Below are 25728 nucleotides of genomic sequence, written 5' to 3'. Positions count from 1 at the left end.
AAGATGAATTATTTTCAGGGTACAAAAGCTGAAAAAAGTCAAATTTATTTTAAAATCTACCACAACGTAAGTAAAACCTTCATATTTTGATTCTAAGGTCTAAGTTGGAATGAAAGATTTTTTTACTCCAAGACATTAATATGTTAAAAAAAAAGATTATCAAGATTGTAAAGTAACTCGAAAAGAAACTTATTAATTTTTGAAGGGTGGAAATTAATCAACAAACGATAAAAAAAACCTGATAAAATTTGTATAATTTTATTTACTGTATATTACTTATAGAAAGTGATCAACATCAATCACTTTTAACGCCGTAATTTCCTTAACTCTTTAATTCGGAAATTGTCGCCCTAGGTATTTATGAACCCAATTTATTATATGATTATAATAGATCTAATCAGAACTGCCGGAGCCGGATAAAGGCACAACAACAGCACTTGGTTCATTGAAGATTTTGTTTTTATTACAAAAGAGATTCATAGACTTATTGTGATTAATTCACCAAGTTTTATTTACTACGAATTTATTAAACGGTTTCATTTACAACTTAATAATTAATAAAACCTGCTTAATTTGTAGAGGCCAATTTTTTTAGAAAGGGTTAAGAAATTTTCCCGGAGTTTTTTCTTACTTTTTATTATGAGGTACTAAATAATTTAATTTTTAAAATTGAACCAGCACATTTTTAAAAAAATGTTTTAAAGTTGATGACATTGAAGAAAAAATATACAGTATCTGAGAAGAAGTCACCGTAGGTTTAAATTTCTGAAAAAAAGCTACATATTTGAATTTCGTAAACTCTTTCGATGCAGTAGCAAACGGTTTTAAACCGACTTTTTAAGCAACTATTCACTATATAACCTAACTTTCTTAGTAACCATTTAAACAGCATTTACAGTGCACCTGATCAATAAGGATTAGCAAAATCATTCTGCTTTGATTGTTTGTTGTCCTACAACATAGTTACAAAATTATCACGAGATCTTTTAGATATACTTAAGTTGGATTGGTGTGGTTCTAAATTGTATCTGTGAGCAGTACAATAGCAAACAAAAAAGCTTTTTTATTCACTAAAAATACAAAAATATTTGCAATATTTAAAATATTCAGGGGATTAATGTCATATACTTAAACCATACGACATTTTAAATTTGTCATTTTGATACCATTTAGATCTGCTGCAATTTTTAATGTTTTTACATAAAAAAGAAGTTTTTTCAAGAAGTATGCCTCGCCAATTTTTTACGGATTCTTGAAGGTATCTTCGTGTTTTTGTTTTTTCAAGTTTTGTTATTCAAGAAATGTACGATGATTGTAAAGGTTCTCTTTGGTTGTGAATTTTTATTTGTTTCTTTGAATGAAAAGACAAAAAAAGGAAAAAAAAGCCTCTCTACATATTTTTAAACATTAAAGGCTAATATACTTATATACCAAACAACAAAAGGCTCTCGGAGCTAGTTTTGTTTAATTTGCATGATTTCGTTAAATCGACTCACAATGCATGTAAAATCACAGCGATTAATATATAATGAACCTTATCGCACGTCATATTATGAAGTTTTAATTACCAAATGCCGAAAAGATTATTTTCGCTGAGGAGAAAAAAAAGATTATTTATCGCTGAGGAGAAAAGAATGTTATTGGAGAAATAAGTTTCTCTCTATAAAATTGAAAGACTGCTCTTTTATTGGTTAATAATTTTATTGTGATGAAGGTAAATACTATTTGAACATTATGACCTTAGAGATGGTTTCATATGATTCCCTGCAACTTATTCCAAAACCAACATAAAAAAACTTCTTATTTCATTATGTACATAGCTAAACAATAAAAATCTATTCATTCGAAAACCATAAGAACTTCGGTTTTCAAGTTACAGATTTTATCACATCATTAAATTTTAACTTCTCACTCGAGCCCTGACTCATGAGTGGTCTCTTTTTGTTTCAAGTTTTTTTTAAACAACAATTATACAACAAAGGTTATAAATATTAAAACTCTAAAATTAATGATAATAAAAAGCAATTTTTTGGGTAAATTTTATGTGGTAAGCTTAACCCTTATAATAAACATTAAAGCAGTGATCTTGAGACTTCTTTCAAGATGTAGTTCAATTTAAATTGTAAGTTTCAGTGGAAAAAATAAATAAAAAACTAAAAAAACTAGATTAACTTGGTATAAAATGCTATTGATGCGAGTAATTTAGTTGTAATCCTATCTTTTTAATTTTTTTATATTTCTTAATGTGAAGGGTGACTGCTTCAAATAGATTAGTTAGATTTCCTGGTCTGAATTATAACGAAATAAAAAGTAATATTTTTGATAAAAAGAAGAGCGTGGAAACGTTTTGTGTCATAAAAGACTTACTGGTAATGAAAAAACAGAAAAATGTAAATGTCTTGGAGAGTCATTGCTTGAAAGCTAACACTGAATATAATCCAATATGAGTATAAGTCCATTTCTTCAACCACTGCCTCGAAGATATTCCTGTCAACATTAAATATTCCTGTGACATTAAAGATGAGCGAGACAAGGCTTTCATCAAGATATTATGATTATGGTGGAAAGGTTTCAATGCCGAAGTCTTTGTATTGTAAGCAGTCTGTTTATACTTCACATCATCAAATAAGGGTATGGACACATCATAAAATAAGGGGGTATGTTCACATCATAAAATAAGGGAGTCATATTATAAAATAAGGAGGTATCTTCACATCGTAAAATTAGGGGGTATGTTAAAGAATAAATACTTGGCGATATAGGTAAAAACGGTTCCCATTTTTGAAACAACGTCTCAAAAAATAACCAAAAAATAATTGAAACTTACGACGACAAAAAATGGTATTGTTAAATTGGTTAATTAAATCTAAAAAGTTTTATTTATAAAACTAATAAAATTTTTCGGCGAAATAAAAATCGCAAGATAAATAAATTTAAGCCGACAAAATGAGGAACGGCGAAATGAAAAAACGCCAACAGTATACTGCAAAACGCCGACTTTTGTTTTACCATAAAATTCTATAGATTACGAACAAATCTCGAAATAATAAACGGAGAATTCTATTCTTTTACTTAACAAAACCTGAAGCGAACCAAGATGGCGGCGTTCAGAAAATATACGATTCGTAATTGTATATGGCTACATGGCTATCGATAGAAGGTGTCGGGGGAAAGATTTAAACGAATAATTATTTCAAGATATCTTAAAAAAAACAGTTGTTAAGTGCAATTGACGTGGCACACCTCTTTTTTTTTCTTTTTTTTTATTGAAGACTATAAAAGAATGTCGTTAAATTGAAGTAAATTGTTATCCATTTTGTTTTTTGACCAATCCAAGATACTTTTACTTAAATTTGAAGAAATAAAAAAGTAACCAAAGGCTAATATTCGCCCTTTCTTAACACCATTAGTTTTGCTACTTCAAGCAATTTTACTATTCAAACTGACAAGGTTTTCGCGTCGTAGCAATGGTTTTCGCGTCGTAACAACATGCATGTAAATATAAGAAACATTTACATATAAATTTTATAAATGATAATTTCCTAAACACTGTTAGGTGTGATTAAAGAAATTTTGTTTTAAAATGTTTTTTTTAAGTACGCACTGTCTAGTTTTTTTTTTTTTTTTTTTTTTTTTAAACTATAAGACTCTTTGATTCCTAAAAATTATGGAGTTTGGTTAAATTTCTTTGAGTCAAATTTTGTTTATTTGCGTGCCAAACTACATTTGCCACAAAATTATCTACAGAAATTTAAAATATTAATTAACAAAATGCAGATTTTAACTTTTATGTGTATACTATAATAATTAAAGGATAAATGTTTTCTTTTTAAACAATGTAAACCATGCCCGTTACTATTTACATAAAATGGGTTTTTGAATTATGGAATTTAAAATGAAAGTGCACCAGTATTTAATCGGTTATATTTTTTTACTCTTTAGATTGCAGTCAAAACATTAAATTTCCTTTATTTTATAAAATCATAAAAGTTCGTTTTGTTGCATTTTACACTTACAACTTGCTTAAGCGGTAAAAACTAAAAATTAAAAAATTGCTTATCGAGGTAAGTTTCACCCGTAGTTACATTTGTTGTAACTAGATTTTACCTAGGGACGATTATAGTTGTTACGAAGACAAAAAGAAATTTATTTGTTAGAGTCCCCACTTATCTTGAATTAATTTTCTGTTTTGAGTTTAAATAATATCCTGTACTAAGATACCTTACTTAACAATTTATGCAAAGAACCTAAAATAGAAATGCAAAAATGTATGCATGTGGCAACCAGCGCAATACAAGTCACATAATATAAACTATGGATAACTTGTTTAATGAATAGCTTTCTGGAATTTAATTGTGAATAAATAGGTCTTTAGTATTAAAGATTATAAGACCTATTTTTTCAGACCTAAATTATAAGGCCTGAAAAAGAATATTGTTTTCGATCGAGAGAGTAGCTGGACTGCATAAGTGATGTCGGCACGTACCCAGTCAATAGAAAAACAAGTACAAGTCTTTAAGACATTACAAACAGATACAGCTGTGCTGTAGATAAAATAATCAAATAGTGCAACTTTTATTTAGATGTTACAACCAAACAAAGATCAATTTAAAATGGATCTAAAACATTTGTATGACTATTATAAAAATGTAATAAGGTGCGATCGAGACAATATTACATGAAAAGATATCATAAGGTGCGATCAAGACAACATTAAATAAAAAGATATCATAAGGTGCGATCTACATTACATAAAAATAACACGATTTTTTATGCTATTATTACTATAATTCCTAAGAATTTTAAAGCATAGCAAATAAGATATTAAATTCTATACTTAAAAAATATACTAGAGAGTAGGAAGATGAACAGTGTGAAAAAAGAGAAATGTGAAAAATTTTCTAAAAAAAGCGGGCTGATTTAAAATTCGTTTTAGCATATCTGTATCTATTTCTTGGAAATACCTTCATGACATATTCTAGATAAAATACAACGGTGGTACTTTCAGTCATTCAATCAAAATATAAACATAGAAGTATCAAAATATTAGCTGTATTTTAGAAATAATGAAAAAAAAAAAATCATATATAAATTTCTTCCTTTGAAATTTCGTTTAAAAGTTTTATTCTGCTTAAAGAATATGTTTAGAATAATTCACATTTAGCGTGAGTATGAAGGGAATATTCTACTGTTGCATTCTTTTATCGACAGTTCCAAAGTGTTGCATCATTTGTTTTACATCTAAAAAAGCTTAGACTTATTTTTTTATAACACTGTCTAAAATTTTCTTTAAAGACAGACTTCGTTTCTTTGTTACTTGCTTTATCTTCTTCACCAGATACCGCATGCATTCCAGCAAGTACTGATTACATACTGTGATTACATACTGTGAGGAGGGAGAATTAAGTTAAAAACAGCGATTAGGAAAAAACTTACACACATAGACCTACCTGCCAAATAAATAAATAATAAAAAGATATATCAACAAAAATAAAGTATAATAGAGAACTAAAAAAGCTCAAAAAATAGAGTTAAGAAGGATTTCCTAGATGAACAAAATAAAGTTAAACAAATATTTCTTCTTCTTTTTCTAATAAAAATAACAGAAGAGCTAAAGAGAAGTAATTGATAAAAACGTTATTAGAAACTACAAGTAGAGTAAGAAAATAATATTTGTATTTTGTTAAAGTAATAAATAAAAGAGTGGTAACCATTACACATTAATAAAACTTTATATTGAGAATCATTCTATATTAGAATTTATTGAGGACGGACAACATAACCTTAACCCTTTAACAATTAACCCTTACCCTTTCCTAACCATACAATCTCTAGATCCAAATATTTGAAATAAGTTACACTACCGCCCAAATATTTGAAATAAGTTACACTACCGCCCAAATATTTGAAATAACACGAGTTTTGTGGAATGATATCTTTGAGGCGAACGACTTATTTTTTGATGAACAGGAGGTTCAAATCAAATTCTATTTTCATACAACTTTTAAGTAAATTTCTTTTTCGTATAATGCAAAAATTCAGGTAAATGAATTAAGCTATATTTGTTGAGAAAATTTATTTTTTCGTTGTGGATTGAACAGTGCTTTCAGATTCATGCATGTGTTGACGAAGTTCGGAGTAGTAATGTATTATTTCCTGTAATACTGCAATAAAGTCACAGTCAAACAAGCACCTAAATTAGACTGCTTTTCATTTGGAACAAAAAGACAGGATAAAGAAACGTCAGTTTAACTTTATTCTCTATCTGTTACATCCGTGCAAAAATCACATCCAAGTTTTGTCTTGAAAATATTAAAAAAATTCCTTATGAAAATTCCGAATGACCTAAAATAATTCAACAATACAATTTTTTAAATTTTGCAACTGTTTCAATATTCATTGACCATAAATAATGTTGGAGCACTTTATCATGCGTATCGTGTTGTGTTTTATCTGTAAAAACAACAGCTTGTGCTGTTTTAATTTATGAAAACAAAAATTTCTTGATTAAGTTTTCATATCGAGTATTAGATGTAAAAGAGTTTCTTCACTTCAGAACAAATACAAGACATTCATATTTAAAAAAGAATCTATAGATTTAGGGTCTCCAATAACTTAGGATATACAGCTTTTTTAGAACGTAATTTTCGGGTTTCAATATCAGTTTAAAAACCACTTTAAAATAAAACTTAAGGTCATCTTTTTCCTTTTAATGGTTTGGATCATGAAGTCAAACCAAATTGCCCCGCTGGTCCCCACTGATATGAACTAAGTAGAGGCCTCATAACCATTCGACCTAAGATAGAATGCACATAATCTAGGCCTATCCATAAGATATCATCCAGTAAAATTGTTTTAGAATAAAGTTCATTTACCGACAATAAATTATCAACGTTTTATATCATTTAGACGACGGTTTTTACATAGTTTAAATTGATCTTTTTTCTGTGAAAATGACGAAATTGTTTGGTAAAAACAAATCTTAATCAAATTTCTATGATAAAAATTCAATTAAACCACTGGCAATTAAAAGCTCCAAGAAAGTATATTTCTTTTTCTAATAAAACAAAACTTTTAGAAGAAAAAAAAAAAAAAAAAAAAAACCTATTACTTAAGAAAAAAATATTGTAAAAAAAAAATACATCAAGAGAAGAAGAGACTCCTAAAATTTTCAAAACTTAGTGTTGAAATTTTTCGTTTGAAAAAAAAGACTCCATCGTGTTGTTTTTTTCTTTTCCTCAATATTCAGTTGGTACGATTCCTGTTATTATCATTTTTGTTCTGTTTTGAGAAATCAGGAACACGTTTTAGGCCAAAAAGAATGAAGGTGAGGATAAGAAAATTAATTACATTACCCAACCCACTTTTTACACAAAAAATATCTTTTAATACAAAAACAAGACAATAAAAAGACAGATTTTATTACAATAACGTCATAAAAATGTCTATATTAATTTATCAAGCGCGCGCTTTAGTTATTTACCATTAAATCAAAAGAAAGTGTTTCAATGTTATTTTATGAATTATGATAACAGTTGACTTGATTGAATTCTGAAAGATTCATAATACTTTTTTACAAAAGTGTTTTAAAAGTCTTCAGACATTTGTAATAATTGACACGCTTGAATATTACTTTAATGTTGAAAACGTGCAAACAAATGAGGTTTCTGAAAATGGTATAAAAATGTAAAGTAAATGTTTTCTGTAATTTAATATTAAAGTTGTAGTAATGTAGTGGTTTAGTATCCAAACGGGAGGACCAAAACTAAGCAATGGCTACAATAGCATCTAACTTAATTCGTACAATAAACTTAAAAAAGTGTGAAAAAGGACTGGGGTTTATAATTTCTAATCAGTTTCCTTGTATTGTTAGCTCTGTTAATCAGAATACTGCTGCTTCTGAAGCTGGTCTAAAATCTGGAGATGAAATCTTGGAGATTAACTCAATTGATGTGAGTCAGTCCAAACACGATGAGGTGGTTAAAATTATTTTATCGCATAAACAGCCTGTCATGTCAATGAAAGTGCGAGCATTTTATCCTGTACAAAAAAATATAGATTCAACACAGAATCAGGATAAAACTAAAAGAGATATTATAAATAAAAGTATTTGCTTTTCAATTAATGACAGCTCTACAGTTGTCTCAAATAGTTATTGTGAAGAAATAAAAAACACCATTCAACATAATGAAAGGTCACCTTTAAAACAGCTTACAAATAACTCAAACGAAGTAAAAGTTCAAGAATCTTACACCCAGAAAAATGACTTGAATTCTTTCAATAGTCTTTCACCTAGTATTGTTTCTGCTAATTGCCAAAAATTTACTCCATTAAAGAGATCTCCTAGTCAACCGATCTCAGGTTATTGTCCTCCAACATACAATGTTATAGCCTTCTATTATCATTCTGTCGATATTCCTTATGACTTAAATTTAAGAACATCAAGTCTTTCAACTATAAATGAATGTGTTACCAAAATAAAACAACTAAATAATAAGCCATCATTAGTACATCTTATGATATCTAGTTCAGGTGTTAAGCTAATTAGCCCATTTGGAAATGAAATTGATACATACCCATTGAGAACAATTGTTTTCAGTTCTGTATGTGCAGAAGATAAGCGTTTCTTTAGCTTTGTTACAGAAAACTCTTTGTTAGATAATTCAATCTCCTTGTCTGCTCAACAAAAATGCTCTCCTAAGTTAGTCAAGTCACGAATAATTTGTCTTCATGCCTGTCATATATTCATGGTTGATTGTAAGCTTTCAAGTCATTCAGATCACACAGAAATAGCTGGTATGTTCAAATTAACATGTACTCCTAGTTTAAAGTTTGATGGGTGTCAAGAGTTTCCTTCTTCTCCTTCATATATATTACAAGAATTGAATGCATTTTTCAAGGAAAGGTAGTACTTTTTTTTTATATACAATGTTAATATGTATATAAAAATGTGTGTGTGTGTGTGTGTTTGTGTGTAATACTAGCCAAAAGTTTATATTTATCATATTGCCTGAATTCAGTAGAATTGTTTACAAAATATTTTTAGACTTATTTTATTTCCAAATATTTGTTTAAACAGGCTAATTACTATGAATTAGATTTACTAGATCAGTTTTCAATTTATTCAAATTTTAGAATATTTAGATAGGTGTACCTCATGGATCATTTTTAGTATTTAAAATATGTATACCTCATGGATCACAGATGATTTGTAAAATTCAAATGATTTACAATCATAGTTGAAGGCTTACCCATAAGGAGGTTGCTTTTTAAATGTGTGTGTGTTTACATATATAGTTTTGTTTTCATTAGGAAAAATGTTCGCAAAGGAATTCAATCTTTTTTTATCAAATTACCAGAAGAACTTCCTGCTCCTGACAAAGATGTTATTGATAGCACAATAGAAAGAATAAATAGAAGTTTAATCAATAGTCCTACTCGAAATACCCAAAAATTGATGGTCAGTCCGCCATCATCTCTTGTAGGGATGAATGAAGAGGAGAAGTTATGTTTGATAAATGAGATTCAACAAAATCAGGTTGTTTCTCAAAAAAATAGGCATGTATTTCCTTAAGAAAATTTTTTTCTTTATAAGATTTGCTAACTAAAAACTATTTATTGAGTACTGATTAATTGTCATTGCACTTTTATAATCTGCATTTGTAGTTGTATTAAGTCATTTATGAATATAATATAGAAGATTTATAGTAAAATTTGTATTATTTTATGGTAAAAATTGAATGCTAAACATTTATTTTAGCAAAACTGTTGGAAAAAGTGAACCTTCAGTAACTACAACAAATGGAGAGTAAGAAATTTATTCTTTTGATTGTCGCAAAGTTTATAATAATGTTTATGAAAAAAAAAAAAAGATGTTAACTGGTTACTAAAATTCACAACTAAAATGAAGGACATAAGAGCTAATTTTTTATTTTATCTCTAAGTAGTATTTTAAATATTCTTTTTAAAATATCTTATGAACAACACATTTTTTTAAAAATTTTTCTTAAGACATTTTTTTTTATCAAGTTTAATTTAATGCATTTACTCTAATGTTAATTTTCTTCGAAAAAATTTTATTAACTCAGCTGAAAAAATTTTCTTTGTATTAATAAAAGAAAGTTTTTTACTTTGTGTACTTTTTATTGTTCTATTTCTTTCTTTTTTCTGTTTTTTTTTTTTTTTGTTTTTGCTTGTGTAATCTGTAAATTTTTGAAGTGAGTTCATAAATTACTAATATTTGCTGAGTTTTTTTCTTGTTTGAACATACAATTTGCTGTTGTATTTCCATCTTCAATGAAAATTATTAATACATGAATTGCATGAGTTTCTAGAAGAATATGCTTTTCAGTACTTATTAAAGGCCGTCAAAATAGAAGATTACACAATAAATGGTATATCATTTCTTGTTATTTGTATCTCTACTTTCTTCCAGGAAAATTGGCACTGGTAGCTTAAAGAAAGGAAATGATTTCTCAAAAAAGTGGTTTCCAAGGTTGAGTAATCATCTATGTTTTCTTTTTATAAATTTTAGACCTAAAAGATAAGTTATTCATCATTTCCTATGTTCAATCAAAGAGGTTGACTTGATATTTATTTCTTTATTTTGTATTCTTTTATAAAATATTTGTATAAAACTTTGATTATGTAAGTTTTTCAGAGAAACATTTTACAAAGGATGTTTATGAGAATTTCACAAGCTGTGGTTACTAGATAACAGCATAAAAGATCTGAGAAAAGATTTATGTGATTATAATTCTTTATTTTTCTTATAGCTATTTTATTTTAATAACTTTTATAGACATTTTTTTAGAGCTACTTTAGCTAATTTTTTTAAATAACTTTTATAGACATTCTGATCAATACCATAAAAATTTATTTTCTTTAATTTTCTTAAAGACTTTAAAATTTAAAACAATTAATTAAATTTTAACTTAAACTTTTTAAAAGATTGTAAAACTCAATTTTTGCATTCATGTAACACAACTATGTCACTTTAGATGTCTTCTGTTTATTATATAGATTTTAAATATTAAAAAATCTCAATCTGCAAACTGTAGCTAACGATGAATTTTGTGGTGTGCATTTTGTTCAAGATCAAATTTTTCTCCAAGTATGAATCTGGTTTTATACTTTTTTAAAATTTGAATTTAGCATCTATATGAGATGGCTGATTCAACAAACTGGCAGGATTTACTACTTTGGCAAGCTCCAAGGTATTTTAAGATATAAGAAATTAAATAACCTAATCTTTTAAATAAAGAAACTTTTTAATAACATAAACTTTTATTTAAACAGTTAAAAAATAATTTGTTAACTATAATATAAATAATTAAATGCACGCTAGACTGTTAGTTACAAAATCAACTTTTAGGTATAATATAAACAAATTGAACTGCTAAGCAAAACATAAATTTTTAGTAATTTAAGTTAGATAAGCTGCTTTTTATTATGTAGCCTGTCAATTATGAAGTCTACAGAGAATAGAAGTTATTAAACAATATCATCATTGTTTTTTTTTTTTTTTCATGTTGCCTAAAACATTCTTTTTTTTTTTTTTTTTTTGAATAGAAATTGTTTACTAACAAATATTGCTTAAATATTAATTATTGTTTATAAAATATCAAAGAGAATTTTATATGGTAATAATAAGAATAGTTGAAATAAATACTACAAAGTTTTTAAGTTAGTTGTCTTTAAAAACTAGTTGTAGTAACATGTTACTAATAGTGAGAAAAATGCAAAGGAACAAACAATTACAAACAATACAATTGTAGGAGTAATCTTTTTATGCTTGATACTAATTTGTTATTTATCTTGATAATTTTTTATTTATTTGTGTTGTACTTTGGTATTAATCTTTCATTTACAAAACATGGCTACACAAAATGTTTTTTCATCATGTTGATTTTGTTCTTATCAAATTGAAGTCTATTTTCACTTGCCTCTAAATTCTATGTTTAAAATGAACATGGAATTTAGGGGTGGAAACAGAAAATTTAAATTTCAATCAAAAAGAAACAGCTATGAAATCTTAACATTTATCTGATATATTTTTAAACTTCTTTGGTAACAGAAGCTATTAACTGTCAATCAATGAACTTTACTTGGATAAAAAGTTATTTCAAAAATTTTTTTTGATGAAAACAAACTGCTTCGTTACTAGTAATTATCAAATAATTTTTTCAAAATTGTATAAATACATCATTTGTGATATCAAAAAATATAAAATAAATTGATAAAATATACAATTAAATATAATATGATTATAAAATTTATAATACATTAAAGATTTATATTAAGGCTTATACTATCAGTGTTTGAAGAAAAATTTTAAAACCTGTTTAGCTAATATTTGCCTATAAACTATTCTAGCTCAGTTTTTTTTTCTGTATTTTAAGACTTTCTTCAGTTTTAAAAGCTTCAGAAAGAGAACTATTATATATTGGTTTGTCACTTTTTTATGTAAGCACGTGATGTTGCATGGTTTTTACAAGAAGTTTGTGTATGTTTGTGTCTGCGTCCGCGTTAGTGATTACTAATAATGAATCGTAATTATAATAAAATTAAATTTAGATACTTTAGTTCTGCATTGTAGAAAAATTTTTCTGAAATTTAATGCTGAATTTTTTGTTTTAATTTAAGCAATTGTATTTGCTAACTCCTTTGAAGAATCTTTTTTTTAATTTAGAATGGAGTTTAAAAAGCCGCCGATGCCGAGGAAAGTGTCCAATTCAAAGAAAACGTTTGGGTTTTCTAAACTCAACACGCAGTCAGAACACAGATGTTCAAACATAAAAGATCAGGAGAATAAAAAGGCGTTTGGGCTGTTAAACGTTGAAAAGCGCGATAAAGAGCAGGTTTCATCTGGCAACAAAAAAGCGCGCAGCTCCAGCGAAGGTATGGTCATACATCCTTCCGAATGCGTTCCAGATATTGTCCATAGAAAGGTAAAATAAAAATACGTTTTTTATTAGTTTAATATTTTCTTTAACTTAGATTTTAATGTAGAGCTATATTAAGTCCTTTCTCCTTAACATGTATATTTTGTTGTTAAAAAAACCTGTAATCGAAAAATTTAAAAGTTTCAATGCTGGTTGATACATATTATACTCTCTTTGCTAAAAGCTACAACTTGTCTGCACAAATATAAAGCTAGACCAATAAATAGTGTTGTTTTAAAAAAACTCATTCTCTAATCAAGTATAAAATCTATAAGTGTGGGAGCAACAACTTTCAATTTTAAGAAATTTTGAAATACAATGTATACATTTTAATTTTATTATTCTTTAACCAAACAATAAAAAATGGAATTACAAAAATTACCAAACTAATTAGATTGAATTTCAAAGTTCATCATAATCTTTTTAGTAAATATATTGAAATTTATTAATCAAATAAATATGTTGAACTCTTTAAATTCAATCTGCTTTTTTGTATTTTAAAAATTTATTAAGCGCAAATAAAGTTAGATTGCTACACTCACGGCGACATTGCCGTTATCTAATTTTTATAAACCGTTTGGAACCCGTAGAATGCAATAATTTATCTTGTTTGTGACTAGATTGCCGTGCACGTATTTTGTACAATGTTTTGACTGAGCATTAAAAAATAGAAAAAACAAAAAAAAAACAAAAACAAAAACAGCTTCCTGATCAATTAACTTCATTTTCTTTGATTAATCTTAATCTGTTTTCATTCTTTTTTTGTGGACTTGGTTTCCTGCTGATTTTCTTTTTCTTGATTTAACTTGCTCATCTCACGGAAATCATTGTGATGTTGCGATGTTATTACATAGTTACTTAAGAGCTAGTTTAAGTTGAAAGATGCTAAAAAAAAGTGTTTAAAAGAAGTTTTTAATCATTTTTCTGTGCGAAAAGAATATGTATAGAGACTATCGGAAGTATATTTTACGACGAAAGTGTTGGTTAGAAACAGATTTTAATACATTTATTTCTAAGGTAAACTTATGTTGACGTAATAAGTCCGTCAGTTGTATCAAATATTTATTAACATTCAGCCATATCTTCGTTGTGCCTATAAAATATTCGTTTGACGCGGGAAAATAGAAACTATTAAACATTTTTTTATTCTGTCAGTTGAATTTTTAAAACTCACGCGCTTAACTTTCTAAAAGAATATAAAATTGTTCAAGACCAAGATGTTATTTCAACAATTTTTCTAAATATTAGTAGAATCCTGCTCAAGTGAATTTTGTTGGTTTTTTATTCTATGAAACCGGAAAATCTTGTTTTCTCTGCTCCGGTTTTTAAAAAGATATACCTGTGTTTCTATGTTTTCATTACCCTTTACCTAATAACTAAGTTGAAATTACCCTAAAGTAAAAAGTTGAAATTACCCTAAAGTTTTAAAGTTTTAGAAACAGCTGTTCTTCACAATAAAAAATTTAAAAAATGGCTAGATCCTTGCCGCAATTCATCTGTAAAAACATTGTCAAATTTTCCCTTCCTGCTATTTTTCAATCGTTTTAAAAAATTTTTTTTCATCGTTCTTCTATATTTTTTTATATAAGCAAGTTTTCTTTTTTTTCAGGGTACTCCTCCCCTCAATCCTAAGTATGGTAAGTTCAGTTTTCGCTAATTTTTATTATTATTGTCATTATTTTTTATTTATATACAGTTTTAACTGAAAAATACATCACGTTATGGCCATTTTATTCGGTTTGAATCACTGATAAAAGGACTCCTATAGCTTTTTACTATTTAGTAGAAGCATTTTGAATATTCTGTATTTACTATCGCTCCAAAGTACTAATTTTGTTATCGTTCCAAAAATTCAAAGCATATTTCTTTTTTTATGGTCAATATAATTTTGGCGAGATTAAAATATGACAAATTGCTTTCCTTTGAATGTCAGCAATAAAGCCTATTTCAAGTAAGGATGCAAAAGGTTTCTTTTTGAATAATAAATGCATTTTTGTATTATCGTAGGAAGGGTTTTTTTTAAAAGCGGAGTTTTTGTAGTTTTTTTAAGATAACGACTACTTTCTTTTACTTAATTTAATGTAATCTGTGAAAAAAATTTAATGTAAGCTGTGAAAAAAAAAGCTAAAAAAATACATTATTCACCGTATTTCAAAGCTGGTCACACGGAGAGTGCGTCTTACTATAAAGGTCATTTTGCAACGCAGTATCCAAATTTCTCCCAATTTTGTTTTATTGTATGTATGACTGCAATCCGACTAGGTCTCATGCTGCTCATAATGCTCACCTTCATCCCTCATTCTTTCACTATTACGTTACAAAAGTACTCATTTAAAAAATCATGTACCGTGTATACCGGTGTATACCGGTGTATAAGTTGACCTACTGTTTTTAACTGAAAAGAGTTGTTCAAATGTTTTGTAACTGATGTATAAGTCAAGTGTATTTCCCACAGATTAATATTTTCGTCTTCTGTTCTTAAGGAGCGATCTTAACGCCTTATTGTTTCCACTAATACACCGGTATTACGGTATTTCATTTCTTTTAAATAGGAATTTTTAAAAATCAAGAATCTATGGTTTATGTGATTACATATCATGTTTGTTTAAAATATAATAAATTGCAACTTGTTAAGTAGTTATTACATAGTCAACACACAAAAAAGCTTAAAAACAAAAACAAAGCACTTTTTCTCCCCTTGTTTTTTAAATTAACTTTTAGGCATGTACAAACGCAAGCATTTGAGATTGGGGTGAGGGCAGCGGTGATTTTTTAAACGATTTTATTATAAGGCAATATTTCGGCTAGGTACGTTATCGTCGGCAAACAAATCTTAATTTAGAGCGATCTTGTCTTGATTGCGTTTTGAAATGGTCTCGTAGTTAAAAAATTATTGGCCAAATCTTTGGTCAGCATAGTGTTTACGCCTGCTTTTAAGTGTTTCCGCGTTAAAACTTTGTTTTTCGTGTGCGAACGAAGGTAGCTTTTTCTTTATGTTGTCGAATGAAACGTACTCTTTTTTTTTTTAATCGATTTATAATCGAATGAAAATACTTTTCTAAATATCTACTTTAGTCTAATATCTTACTCAGAGAAACTAAACCGGAATAAAGATTTTTGTTACAGGGAACCTGAGCTTATTTAAAGAATGCTTATTCGCAAACTCATAAGCTTTAGCAATATAAGTAATATTCCATGCTTGTAAGATAATTGTAAAATCCACATAGAATTAGATAATCGATCTCGTGAGCAGTTGGATCGCACGGTTCTAACATATTTTGGAGGAGGGTGTTAATAGACGCGGAATAGAATAATATGTGCTGAATGATTTCTTGAACGATGCTTTAAACGAAATTGTTATCGCGCAGATTTTGAAAATTTCAGACAAAAGTTTTCGATTAATATGGTTTTTTGTTCGATAGTTTTTTTCTAAATTTACTTCAAGAAAAATCTCACAATTTTAAGCATTATTGTTTACAAGCTACTTTTTTCGCGCATCACTTTTGGAAAGTTAACGCCAAGATAAGAAATTTTATTGCATTTATTAATATTGATAGAAAGCTCAGCTTTTAATAATTATCATTCTAAATATTTTAAAATATTTATGCTCTTATTTAACTTCATTTATTTATATAGAGGTTAAAATTAGAAAAGTTATATACCCTTATTTTATAGGTTTTTATATATATACATATCTTTAAACAGCTGAAAACGGTGAAAGAAAATTGCGTTTTTTTTTACAATTCTCATTCTAATTAAACTAAATATTCAAAAATAAAAAGAGGAATAATCTTTTAATCCCTTTAATCTGTTCCATCCACCGTTGTTTCTGAGATTTTTTTATTTTTTATTTATTTTATTAGATTTGAACTAATCAAGTTAACTTTAAAAGTTATATTAATGAAGTCAAGAAACAATGTCGAAAGATAACTTTTTTTTGATGTCATAGAGAAGAATGCGATCAAATTTGTTGTCAAATTTTTTAAAAAGGGCACGCGGGAAAATGTATCTTACAATTTTTTACATTTTCATATGCGTTCTTTTGAAAGTATCATAAAAACATTACGAAATATAACTTTTACACTTCATTCGAGACTTGAAAAGAGAAAAACGTTTTTCGTCCTGAAAAAAAAACCTACAGCAAATTTGTTTTTAAAAAAACACTGTCCGTTAAATCATACATCGGTTTTAAGTTGAGCGTACGGTAAGACTTATTTACTGAATGTATGATTTTTACGGAAAAAAAAGTTTTGTTTCATTTTGTCTCGACCAACTTAAATAAGTTATGGCAACTAAATAGCATTTCAAAATTTTAGAATTTTTAATCACTTAATATTGCTCTTATATTGCTTCCAGTTTATTCAATTGGAAAAAAATAAACCTCAATGACAATGCACAAATTTTAGCTGCGATCTGCGTTACATATATATTTATAACCGTTTTGTTTTTTTATTATTTAAATTGAAATGCATTGCTTATGAAAATCTTCTTGCTCCAACCTTATTCTTCTTTTCAATATGAATCAAGCGAATTGTGTATTTTAGGCGGTCTTTTTTAAGTGAAATTTTAAAAATTAATTCTGACTATTCGTTTCGAAACGTTACGCAATACCAGCGATTTCGTAGGCTTTTCTATTTTAAATTTTTTTTTTTTTTTTTTTTTTGCAAAACTTTAATATAAATATTAATTCTTTAACAATATATAAAAGTAATCGACTTTCAACTCTTAGCTTATTTTAGATATAAAATGGCGTTCATAATGCATTGTATAAAATGTAACTTACAATGTATCTCTTTCTTAAAGTGATATTTTTCAGTGGATTTTGATTCGCATTTAAATATGGAAAAATTCGTTTAAATCGTATAATTCTTTTGGTGTATCAATAGCGTAACAAATATTTTTACGACGTCGATTATTAAAATGATTTGGTCGTTGGACGTTTGGTTAATAATCTGTTGATCTCAAGTTTGAAGTTATGCTCAATACGTTTCTCCTAAAATTGCATTGTTTGGGTGTTTTGCTTTGTCCTGCTCTAGAATGCAATCCGCGATTCTTTCAAGTTTCAATTTTCTTCTTTGTTAAACTGGCGTCTTTTTTAACTGTTTGTTCTTTAATGGGAGAAGGGTTAAAAAGCTTTACTAATGAGATTTAATGGCTGCAACAAAAATGTTCAAACTATTTTTTATGTTATGATGTTATTTTTTAAAGATGAAAAAAGGTTTTTAGTTAAAATCCGCTTTAACGCTTGAAAATCTTTTAAATTCTTTTAGAAATATTTGTCTCTATATTTATAAATTATGGTATGAAATATTTTAAAAAGAAATATTTTGCGTAAATTTAATTATAGCCTTAATTGCTAAAAAAAAAAAAAAAAAAAAAAAGTGAAATAGATTTTGAAGTCGTTTAAATATTTGCTGCAACCATGAGACATCAATCGCCTAAAAAAGTCAATAGCACTGATTATGTTGATGAGGCTATTATTCAAGCAGAGTTGGAGAAACTTTTGAAAGAGATTCGAGCAGAAATCAGATATGCTGAATCTTGTGCAGAGTTTGGTGAATGTTTTATTTCTAGTGTCACTCGATGGAGTGACGATTATACTCCAACAAATTCTCCAACACTTAGAAGATATTATAAACCTTCAGAGATTAAATCCCAAGAGGATGATTCTCCCAGATCTCACACAAGTCTTTTGTCAAGAATAAATGAAAAAAGAGATAATTATCCAGGTTAATTAATAAATTGCTGTATTAAAAGACTTCAAAGGACTTTTTGTTTATCAAACAATGACTTCAAGGGACTTTTTGTATTCAGAGTCACATCAAAGGGCTGGTTATTTAAATTAGAAAAATGTTTAACTTTAAATTTCAAATGAAAGTTTGAAATCATGTTTTTTTAATGCAAATAATATTTTTAGCTGTTAAATCACCTGCACCAGAGAGGGAAAATAGTGTCCTGAATAAAAAAGGAGATCTATGGTCACGCTCATTTGAAACATTACTTGCAGATGGTGATGGAATAAAATGTTTTCAGGTAATTATTTAGTAAAGACAAAGAATATTTTTTACTGAAGCAATATTTTTCTTTTTTATTTCCTGAGTTGTAATAAATAAAAAATAAAATACAAAACAAAACAAAAAAAGTGACCTAAACTATACTTTCAGGAGTTCTTAAAGAAAGAATTTAGTGAAGAAAATCTGATGTTTTGGATAGCTTGTGAGGATTTTTTAAAGTTAAAAGATATAAATAAGGTACTTAAAAAAACATAAATATGATTACAATCTCTTTGTTAAATGCATTGATGAAATAAAGATGCATTTCTGAAAAAATAAATTGATTTAGATGAAAGAATCTGCAAAGGAGATATTTAACAACTATTTGTCCAGCAAAGCACCTTACCTTGTAAATGTTAATCTCAGTGTATCAAAAAAAGTGGAGCAGCAATTAGATTCTCCGAGTTATGATCTTTTTTCTGCTCCTCAGCAGCAAGTATGTTTTATGATGAGTTTTTCTTTACCTCATTAATGATCAAATTTCATTTATAATTAATTACACTTTTACTAGGTGTTTCAACTAATGAAGTTTGACAGCTATCCTAGATTTATTAAGTCTGATTGGTATAAAGAGTGTATAAATGCTGAAAATAGGAAATATGGTATATCAAATCATGAAGAACTGAAAAAGGTCAGTAAGTGTTTTGCTTAGTAAATATCTCATAAAAAATTCTATTTTCTGAAGATTAACTTGCATACTTTATAATGTAGGTGAATAGTCAGTCAAATGAAGAAGAAAGAAAGAACATCCATAATTCCTTAGTTAAAACCGGTATTGTTACTTTTATTTGAATAAGTATTTTTTAAACCACTCACCCAGTTTACAATATTGATTGCTTAATCATTTTCTTTTAGCAAAAATAATGATAAAGATAAATAAGAATAGCAGAATTTTATCTTGTTTATATTTAACTTAAAACTTTTAATTTTTAAATGTCTACATTTTAGGTAAAGTAAAATCGCCAGAGTTAAAGCAATCAACCGAGATCATTCAGAAAGGTCTGTTGTTTTTTTTTTTTTTCATTTCTTTTTTTTTTTTTTTTTGTGAAATTCATTTTGTTATAGTTGTGTTCTCTGTTTAAAGTGGAATTTTTTAAACTAATATTTGTTAAACTAATAAAGCATGATTTTATCAGTTTGATAAACATTAGGTGAAATATTCCTTGCTTTATAAATAACTTTTGTAATTTTTATTTAGGGAGATCTTTTTCAACTAGTGCAGTTGAGCAGTATAACACTATCTTATCTTCCCCTCGTAACATGAAAGATTTTCAGGTAAATTTTTTATCATTTTTTATGTTTTAAGCCAAAAAAAAAACTCTTATATTCTGTTTTGGGAATTTATTGATGTTGGATTGGATTTTTATTTGGCTATTGTATTATTGAGCGTCTTTTTTTTCTTTTTTTAAACCAAAATTTATTCTCCCCCAATAGTTGTGGGATGGTTCTGAGTCGTTATCAGCCTCTGGATTGCTGCGCGTTATTCTTCCAGACGGAACTTCCACAATGATTACTGCAGTTAAAGGAGTAACATTAAGAGAGGTCCTAAAAGAAGTTCAAGAAAAGAAACACCTTGTGTTGCAATTATATGATGTAACCATGGGTCGTAATAGGCAGGTAAAAGTATGCTTTCTTTGTAATGTGCATGCATGTGAAAATTTTTTTGATGTGTTATTGTCACTGGTAACATGTCATTTATTTTGTAGATCTGTAACCTTGATGCAGATATTACATCATTTAAGGAGAATGTCTTGTTCCTAGAAAAACGTGTTTTATTCAGGTATTTCTTTAAACTACCAAAATGTAAGTTTAGATTTAAATTTATTTTCTTACCTGAATTTTTTATCAGTTTGCTTGCATTTTTAGGTTTGATCTTCCAAATGGTCGGTCTGTTGGTGTTAATTCCAATCCAAATAAAACTTTATTTGATGTTCTTCAACCTGTAATGAGAAAAAATGGCTTCGACATCAGCAATTTTAACATATCAGTGGTAAAAAATGTTTTCGTTTTTTTTATTTTATGGTGTTTTTCATTTTAAGGTTTTTTATGTTGCTCTTTTGAATCCCTTATAAAAGAACGATTTTAAATATTTTCATTTGCATAAAATATTTCTTAGTATTAATAATTTTCTAAAATGGTTTGTTGATAGCTGATTTCTTACAGATCAGTTTTTTCATTTAGATGGACTCAAAGTCTTGTCTAGCTCTAAACACAATCATTAAAAATGTTGAAAATAAAAGGCTGATAACAAAAAGAATTCCCAAAAGACAATGTAGGTTCTAAAAGTTTTTTATTCAAAAGTCTTAAAAAGGTATTTTATTCAAAGAAATACTTATTAAGAAAGTTTTTGCCTCAGTTTCTGTATTTATCAAAAGTCTTTATTGCACTTTTTTCCACCAAAAAATATAGCCCCAAAAAGATCAAATGAAATGGTTAAAGTAGAAGAAAAATGAGTATTATTTTAGCAAGCACTTTTTTTTGAAGATGTACAAATGAGTAGAAGTTAAAACCTTAAAAAAAAATCTTTCTCAATATGGAATATGTGCTTTAAACTTTGGTACTTAGATGATGACTGCATGAAATTTAAAGTTCTTTTTATGCTCTTTCAAATAAAGAGATTTTTTCCTTTCTAATAGGTCAAGAGCATATTTTTATGATTAATTCATGTTCTAAGTGTACTAATTAGTTTTTTTCCAGATGATACAATTATTTGCTTCTATTACCAATGACTCTGGCCTCTGTTAGCATTAATATCGGTCTGTTAGCAATAGTTTCAATATTGCATGACTCAGGATGGTGTTGAAATAATTAAAAATTATCGATTCCATGTCCTTAAGGACAAAATCAAGAACCAGAGTATTTTATTTGGAATATGTATGAAATATAACTTTATACAACTGACTTTTATACAGAACCTGATGCTTTTTTTTTTTGTACTTTTTTGAGACGTGTTCTTACTTTTATGGCTTTGCAAAATTAAAATTGATTTTGTGTTTCATCTTTTTATGATTACAAGTGTTGTATTTTTTAATGTTATTTACTAGGTTCATACATTCCTAGTTCAAATTGTAGATTGTTGTTTTCAGCTAGTCAGTCATCACTTGATTCTGCTAAATCTCCTGTCCTCTCTGATTTTCGGGCATCTTTTCGAAAACTTCGCTCATCTAGTTTCATTAAAGATGAGAAAAATATTGATGGTAAAAATGAACAGACCCTGACAAAAAAGATTAGTAATGAAATGAAACATTTTCTTCTTGGAAGATCAAAAAGTGCTGGACATGACAGCACAGCAGGTTTGTCCATAAATTTCTAGTCAGATTAGACTCCAAACAACGATCTTTTTTCTGCTATTTAATAGCAAATATGTTTAATGATGAGTTTCACTGAAGAACACGAATGACTAAAATTAGATCTACTGCTTGACTATGAAATTTCATTACTTAATCTTTTTAAATGTAAGTAACCTGTAGAATTAATTTGTGTTAATATTTTTAGCTTTGTTAAACGTCATTAAAAAGTCAAGTAATCGTTTAGAAGATCAACGCGGCGTTATAGTAGGTAAATTGGAACTACCTGAATTTCTTAAAGTCTCTACTCCGTGTAGCACACCCTTATTAACTAGAAGCTTTTCTGTTACAACCAGTCCTTCGCATCTGTTTAAAGATGCAACCCATGAACTAAATGTTAAACTTTCAGAAAGTACAAATACATTTTGCTCTATCCAGAGTTGGTCAGATATACCAATCAATGATAGAAGCATCATAGATTCCTCCTTCGTGAGCAAAGATAGTATAAACAGTAATTTATCTCAAGGTAGCGATCAAACTAAAGATATTGATGTTAGCTTATCTCAAAGCGATTCAAATCTTATGAAGCGTAAATTAATAAGGAAACACTCTGCTCCACCCTTTAGGGAAAATTACTGTAATGTATATAAAAATGACTCTCAAAACAATGAAATAGAAAAACACAGCGATTCACGCATAGGGTTCACAAACGTTTCAGCTCGTCCTAAGCCAATTAATGTCTTAGACGAAATCGCCATATTAAAAGCTTTAAATGAAGATTCTGATTTCGAAGTGATTGAAGTTCCTTCTGATGTAATGAATGAAAGTTTTCACACACCTAACGGCTCTTTTACAGACAATAGTTTTCTTGCAAATTTTACCCCGCCGACTCCACTTTGCAATCGATTAGCACCGACAACCACTCCTGAGTGTTCTGAAGTATCGTATCGTTCTAGTATCGATCTTGACAGTGAAGGAGCGATGTTTGCGGAATACTCAGGAGCTACATTTGGCACCTATCACTCTGCAAAAGATCACATACACATAAGAGACTCTTCAATAGTTCCTATGACTACTAGTGCAACATTTTCAGTTCACGATAGTATTTTTGAATCAAACTCGATCCCAACTCCTGAGAAAAGTAAGCTGTTGAACGGCGAAACTATTCGCGGAAGACAAAACGAAAAGATAAGCTTCGTTTAGATTTTCGAACGGTCTTTTTACCAAATTTTTTATCTCGTTTTCAACTTTTTCTAAACCGTTGAATTTTGAAAAAAATTACTGAGTTGCTGAACACTTTTTTTTACTGTTGGAAAATGTTGATTGAAAATAATAGGAAAAAAAAAGTTCTCTTTTAAATATCATGATACTGCTAAAACATCTTTCCACAGGAAAAAAGATATTTTAAATTTTACTTGCGTAGGATATATTTGAAAATTTATTTTTAATTGCAGATTTTGGTTTCTATTTTGCGCTGTAAATATTTTATTAGTGTTACAAATACAATTTTCTACTAAATTTTTAATTAGCAGTTTTATCTAAAATTTCGTTAATAATGGTTTTACATTTCTCGTTGACGCACTGCAATTTCATTAGATGCTTTTTTTCCCCCTAAATTTATGTTTCTTGTCCATGTATAACAAATTTGAGCACCAGATTATAAGTTATGAATTAAAAACATTTAGACTTAGTTTTACTTATTTACAATCTAGCAAATGTTAACAAAAATTCTTAACAATTAATAAAGTAATATAAAGAAAATCGCAGGTGATCAGCTTTTGCGATAAAACTGTTCAAGCGTGAAGAATTTATTCTCAAAAAAAAACACGTGCATTCAGTGCTGTCTTTATGCCCTTTTGTCATGACAAATGCTGTTTGTACAGGGAACTAATGTCAATAGGATACCGAAATTTATGTAATCGAAATTGCTCTGTTAGCTTTTAAGATTATTTCTTAAGGCAATCGGCGATAATTGATTTGCTTGGTTCTTATTTCACAGCTTTTTTTTTTATTAAAATTTTACAGAAGGTTTTGATGTTTTCAAAGAACAAACATGTGAGAGAATTCTTTACATTTTCAATAAATTCAAATATTCAGCGGGAAATGCAACTACATTTTGCTTTTTTTACCAATTCAAAGAACCCAGTCTGTTCTAGGCGTTTTATTTTAAATAAATTTATTGTTCGTAATGTTCTAAGTTTAGTGTGTCTCAACAATTCTCTACGATCTTTCTAATTAATAGACCACGTGTTTGGAAAGACCTCTTCTTATCTTTCTACTTATTATGGCTTTTTTATTTTTTGCTGGCAAAACAACATTATTGGGTTGGATCTAATGAAAACAACATTATTGGATTAAATCTAATGAATAAATTGTTTCAATTTAAGTCGTCTTTTTTTTTCTTAAAAGAAAAGGCTTGAAGCGAGACAATTTATTATATTTTGAATAATTGGTTCAATTTCTTGGTTAGCATGCTACTTAATCAGGCATTGAAATACAATTTCATACATACAATATATATATTCATATGTAAATATACATAAAAAACAATACATATGTAAAAACGCAACATATGACGCTCCATGTAATTTATTTGGTACCAAATTAACTTAGAAACCTTTCAAAACTTCGCACATTACTACTTTAAAGATCATTGCTAAAGTTGGCTGTGATCAAATATTTATGCACTGTCTATATATTTTATAATCTGTTACCAAATATGACTGAAAAGTATGTTTTAATGAAGCATCGGATTTTTGTTTTTCCGTTAATAACGAATACAAATGTAAAAAATATCAGTCATTTGAAATAATCAAATTTAAAATAATTATTACATTTAGGCACACCAAACTATAAAGTTCCAGAAAAAAAATTTCTATATTTTACATACCTCATGTTGTTTGTTTCAACCATCAAGACACAGAATTGCCCTTCAATTTAAATCTGTTAAACTGACTAAAAAACCTAATTACGTATGAATATTACTGTGTAATACAATTTTTTTTCTTAGCAAGTTTTTATATTTCTCAATCCATTTTAATGTACAACATAAAACACCTTTTCAAACTTTGTTTTTGAGGCTTACAGTTTGAGTTTTTATCAAAAAACAGCTCACTTTTTATGACATTTTGCTGATTTTGGATATGAAATACAGACATTTTTCATTTAACTTTTTCATTCATGTGGATTACATGCAATTCCAAAAACTTCAAGCAAGCCTGATACATCATTGCATCAGTACAACATCTTCCTTCGTAAAGAAGCGTGAGAAGTACTGGTGATATGCCAAAATCTGCTTTTGTGTCTGCACACATTTAGATATTATCATTGAGAATTCCTTTGCTCTTGTCTTGATGAACTGACCACATATGTAGCAGAGTGGATCTAGAGAACGATTGCAGCCTCTTGATGCCACCCCACTTCTTTTGATCAAATATTTTCTGA

At 28.0% G+C, this 25728-nt stretch overlaps 1 protein-coding gene across 15 annotated transcripts; it reads left to right on the top strand.

Moving 5' to 3' along the window:
* The first annotated feature begins 1124 nt into the window (after positions 1 to 1124).
* On the top strand, positions 1125 to 23809 carry LOC145199411 (regulator of G protein signaling 14-like). 15 transcript variants are annotated; one of them, XM_090083171.1, is made up of 20 exons: positions 7209 to 7327; positions 9313 to 9558; positions 9761 to 9808; positions 10436 to 10495; positions 11155 to 11216; positions 12692 to 12950; positions 14554 to 14581; positions 18862 to 18977; positions 19109 to 19195; positions 19287 to 19433; positions 19509 to 19628; positions 19709 to 19769; positions 19946 to 19996; positions 20196 to 20272; positions 20432 to 20614; positions 20704 to 20777; positions 20864 to 20987; positions 21179 to 21269; positions 22084 to 22290; positions 22493 to 23809. In XM_090083171.1, the coding sequence occupies exons 5-20, from the start codon at positions 11167 to 11169 to the stop codon at positions 23485 to 23487; spliced, it is 2670 nt and encodes an 889-aa protein (XP_089939297.1). In that variant the 5' UTR covers positions 7209 to 7327; positions 9313 to 9558; positions 9761 to 9808; positions 10436 to 10495; positions 11155 to 11166; the 3' UTR covers positions 23488 to 23809. The 15 variants fall into 15 exon arrangements, with proteins under 15 accessions (XP_089939292.1, XP_089939297.1, XP_089939293.1 ...); XM_090083172.1 differs by having other exon boundaries at positions 7212 to 7327; positions 10436 to 10746; XM_090083165.1 differs by lacking the exon at positions 11155 to 11216 and adding an exon at positions 7874 to 8905 and having other exon boundaries at positions 7224 to 7327.
* The last annotated feature ends 1919 nt before the right edge of the window (positions 23810 to 25728 follow it).

Source organism: Hydra viridissima, unplaced genomic scaffold, assembly GCF_058129835.1.
Source record: "Hydra viridissima isolate aposymbiotic clone 2 unplaced genomic scaffold, HvirCarnegie_v1 scaffold_3, whole genome shotgun sequence".
Lineage (NCBI taxonomy): Eukaryota > Metazoa > Cnidaria > Hydrozoa > Anthoathecata > Hydridae > Hydra > Hydra viridissima.
The sequence above is the reverse complement of the archived record's forward strand: the minus strand, read 5'-3'. Positions and strand labels throughout refer to the sequence as shown.

Bases quoted from the DNA above. Each gene is read 5' to 3' on its own strand.
- LOC145199411 (XM_090083164.1), top strand. From the start codon at position 7,773: ATGGCTACAATAGCATCTAACTTAATTCGTACAATAAACTTAAAAAAG. The intron at 9,559-9,760 runs GCATGTATTTCC...CATTTATTTTAG, and splicing joins GTTGTTTCTCAAAAAAATAG to CAAAACTGTTGGAAAAAGTG. The intron at 19,629-19,708 runs GTCAGTAAGTGT...TTTATAATGTAG, and splicing joins ATCATGAAGAACTGAAAAAG to GTGAATAGTCAGTCAAATGA.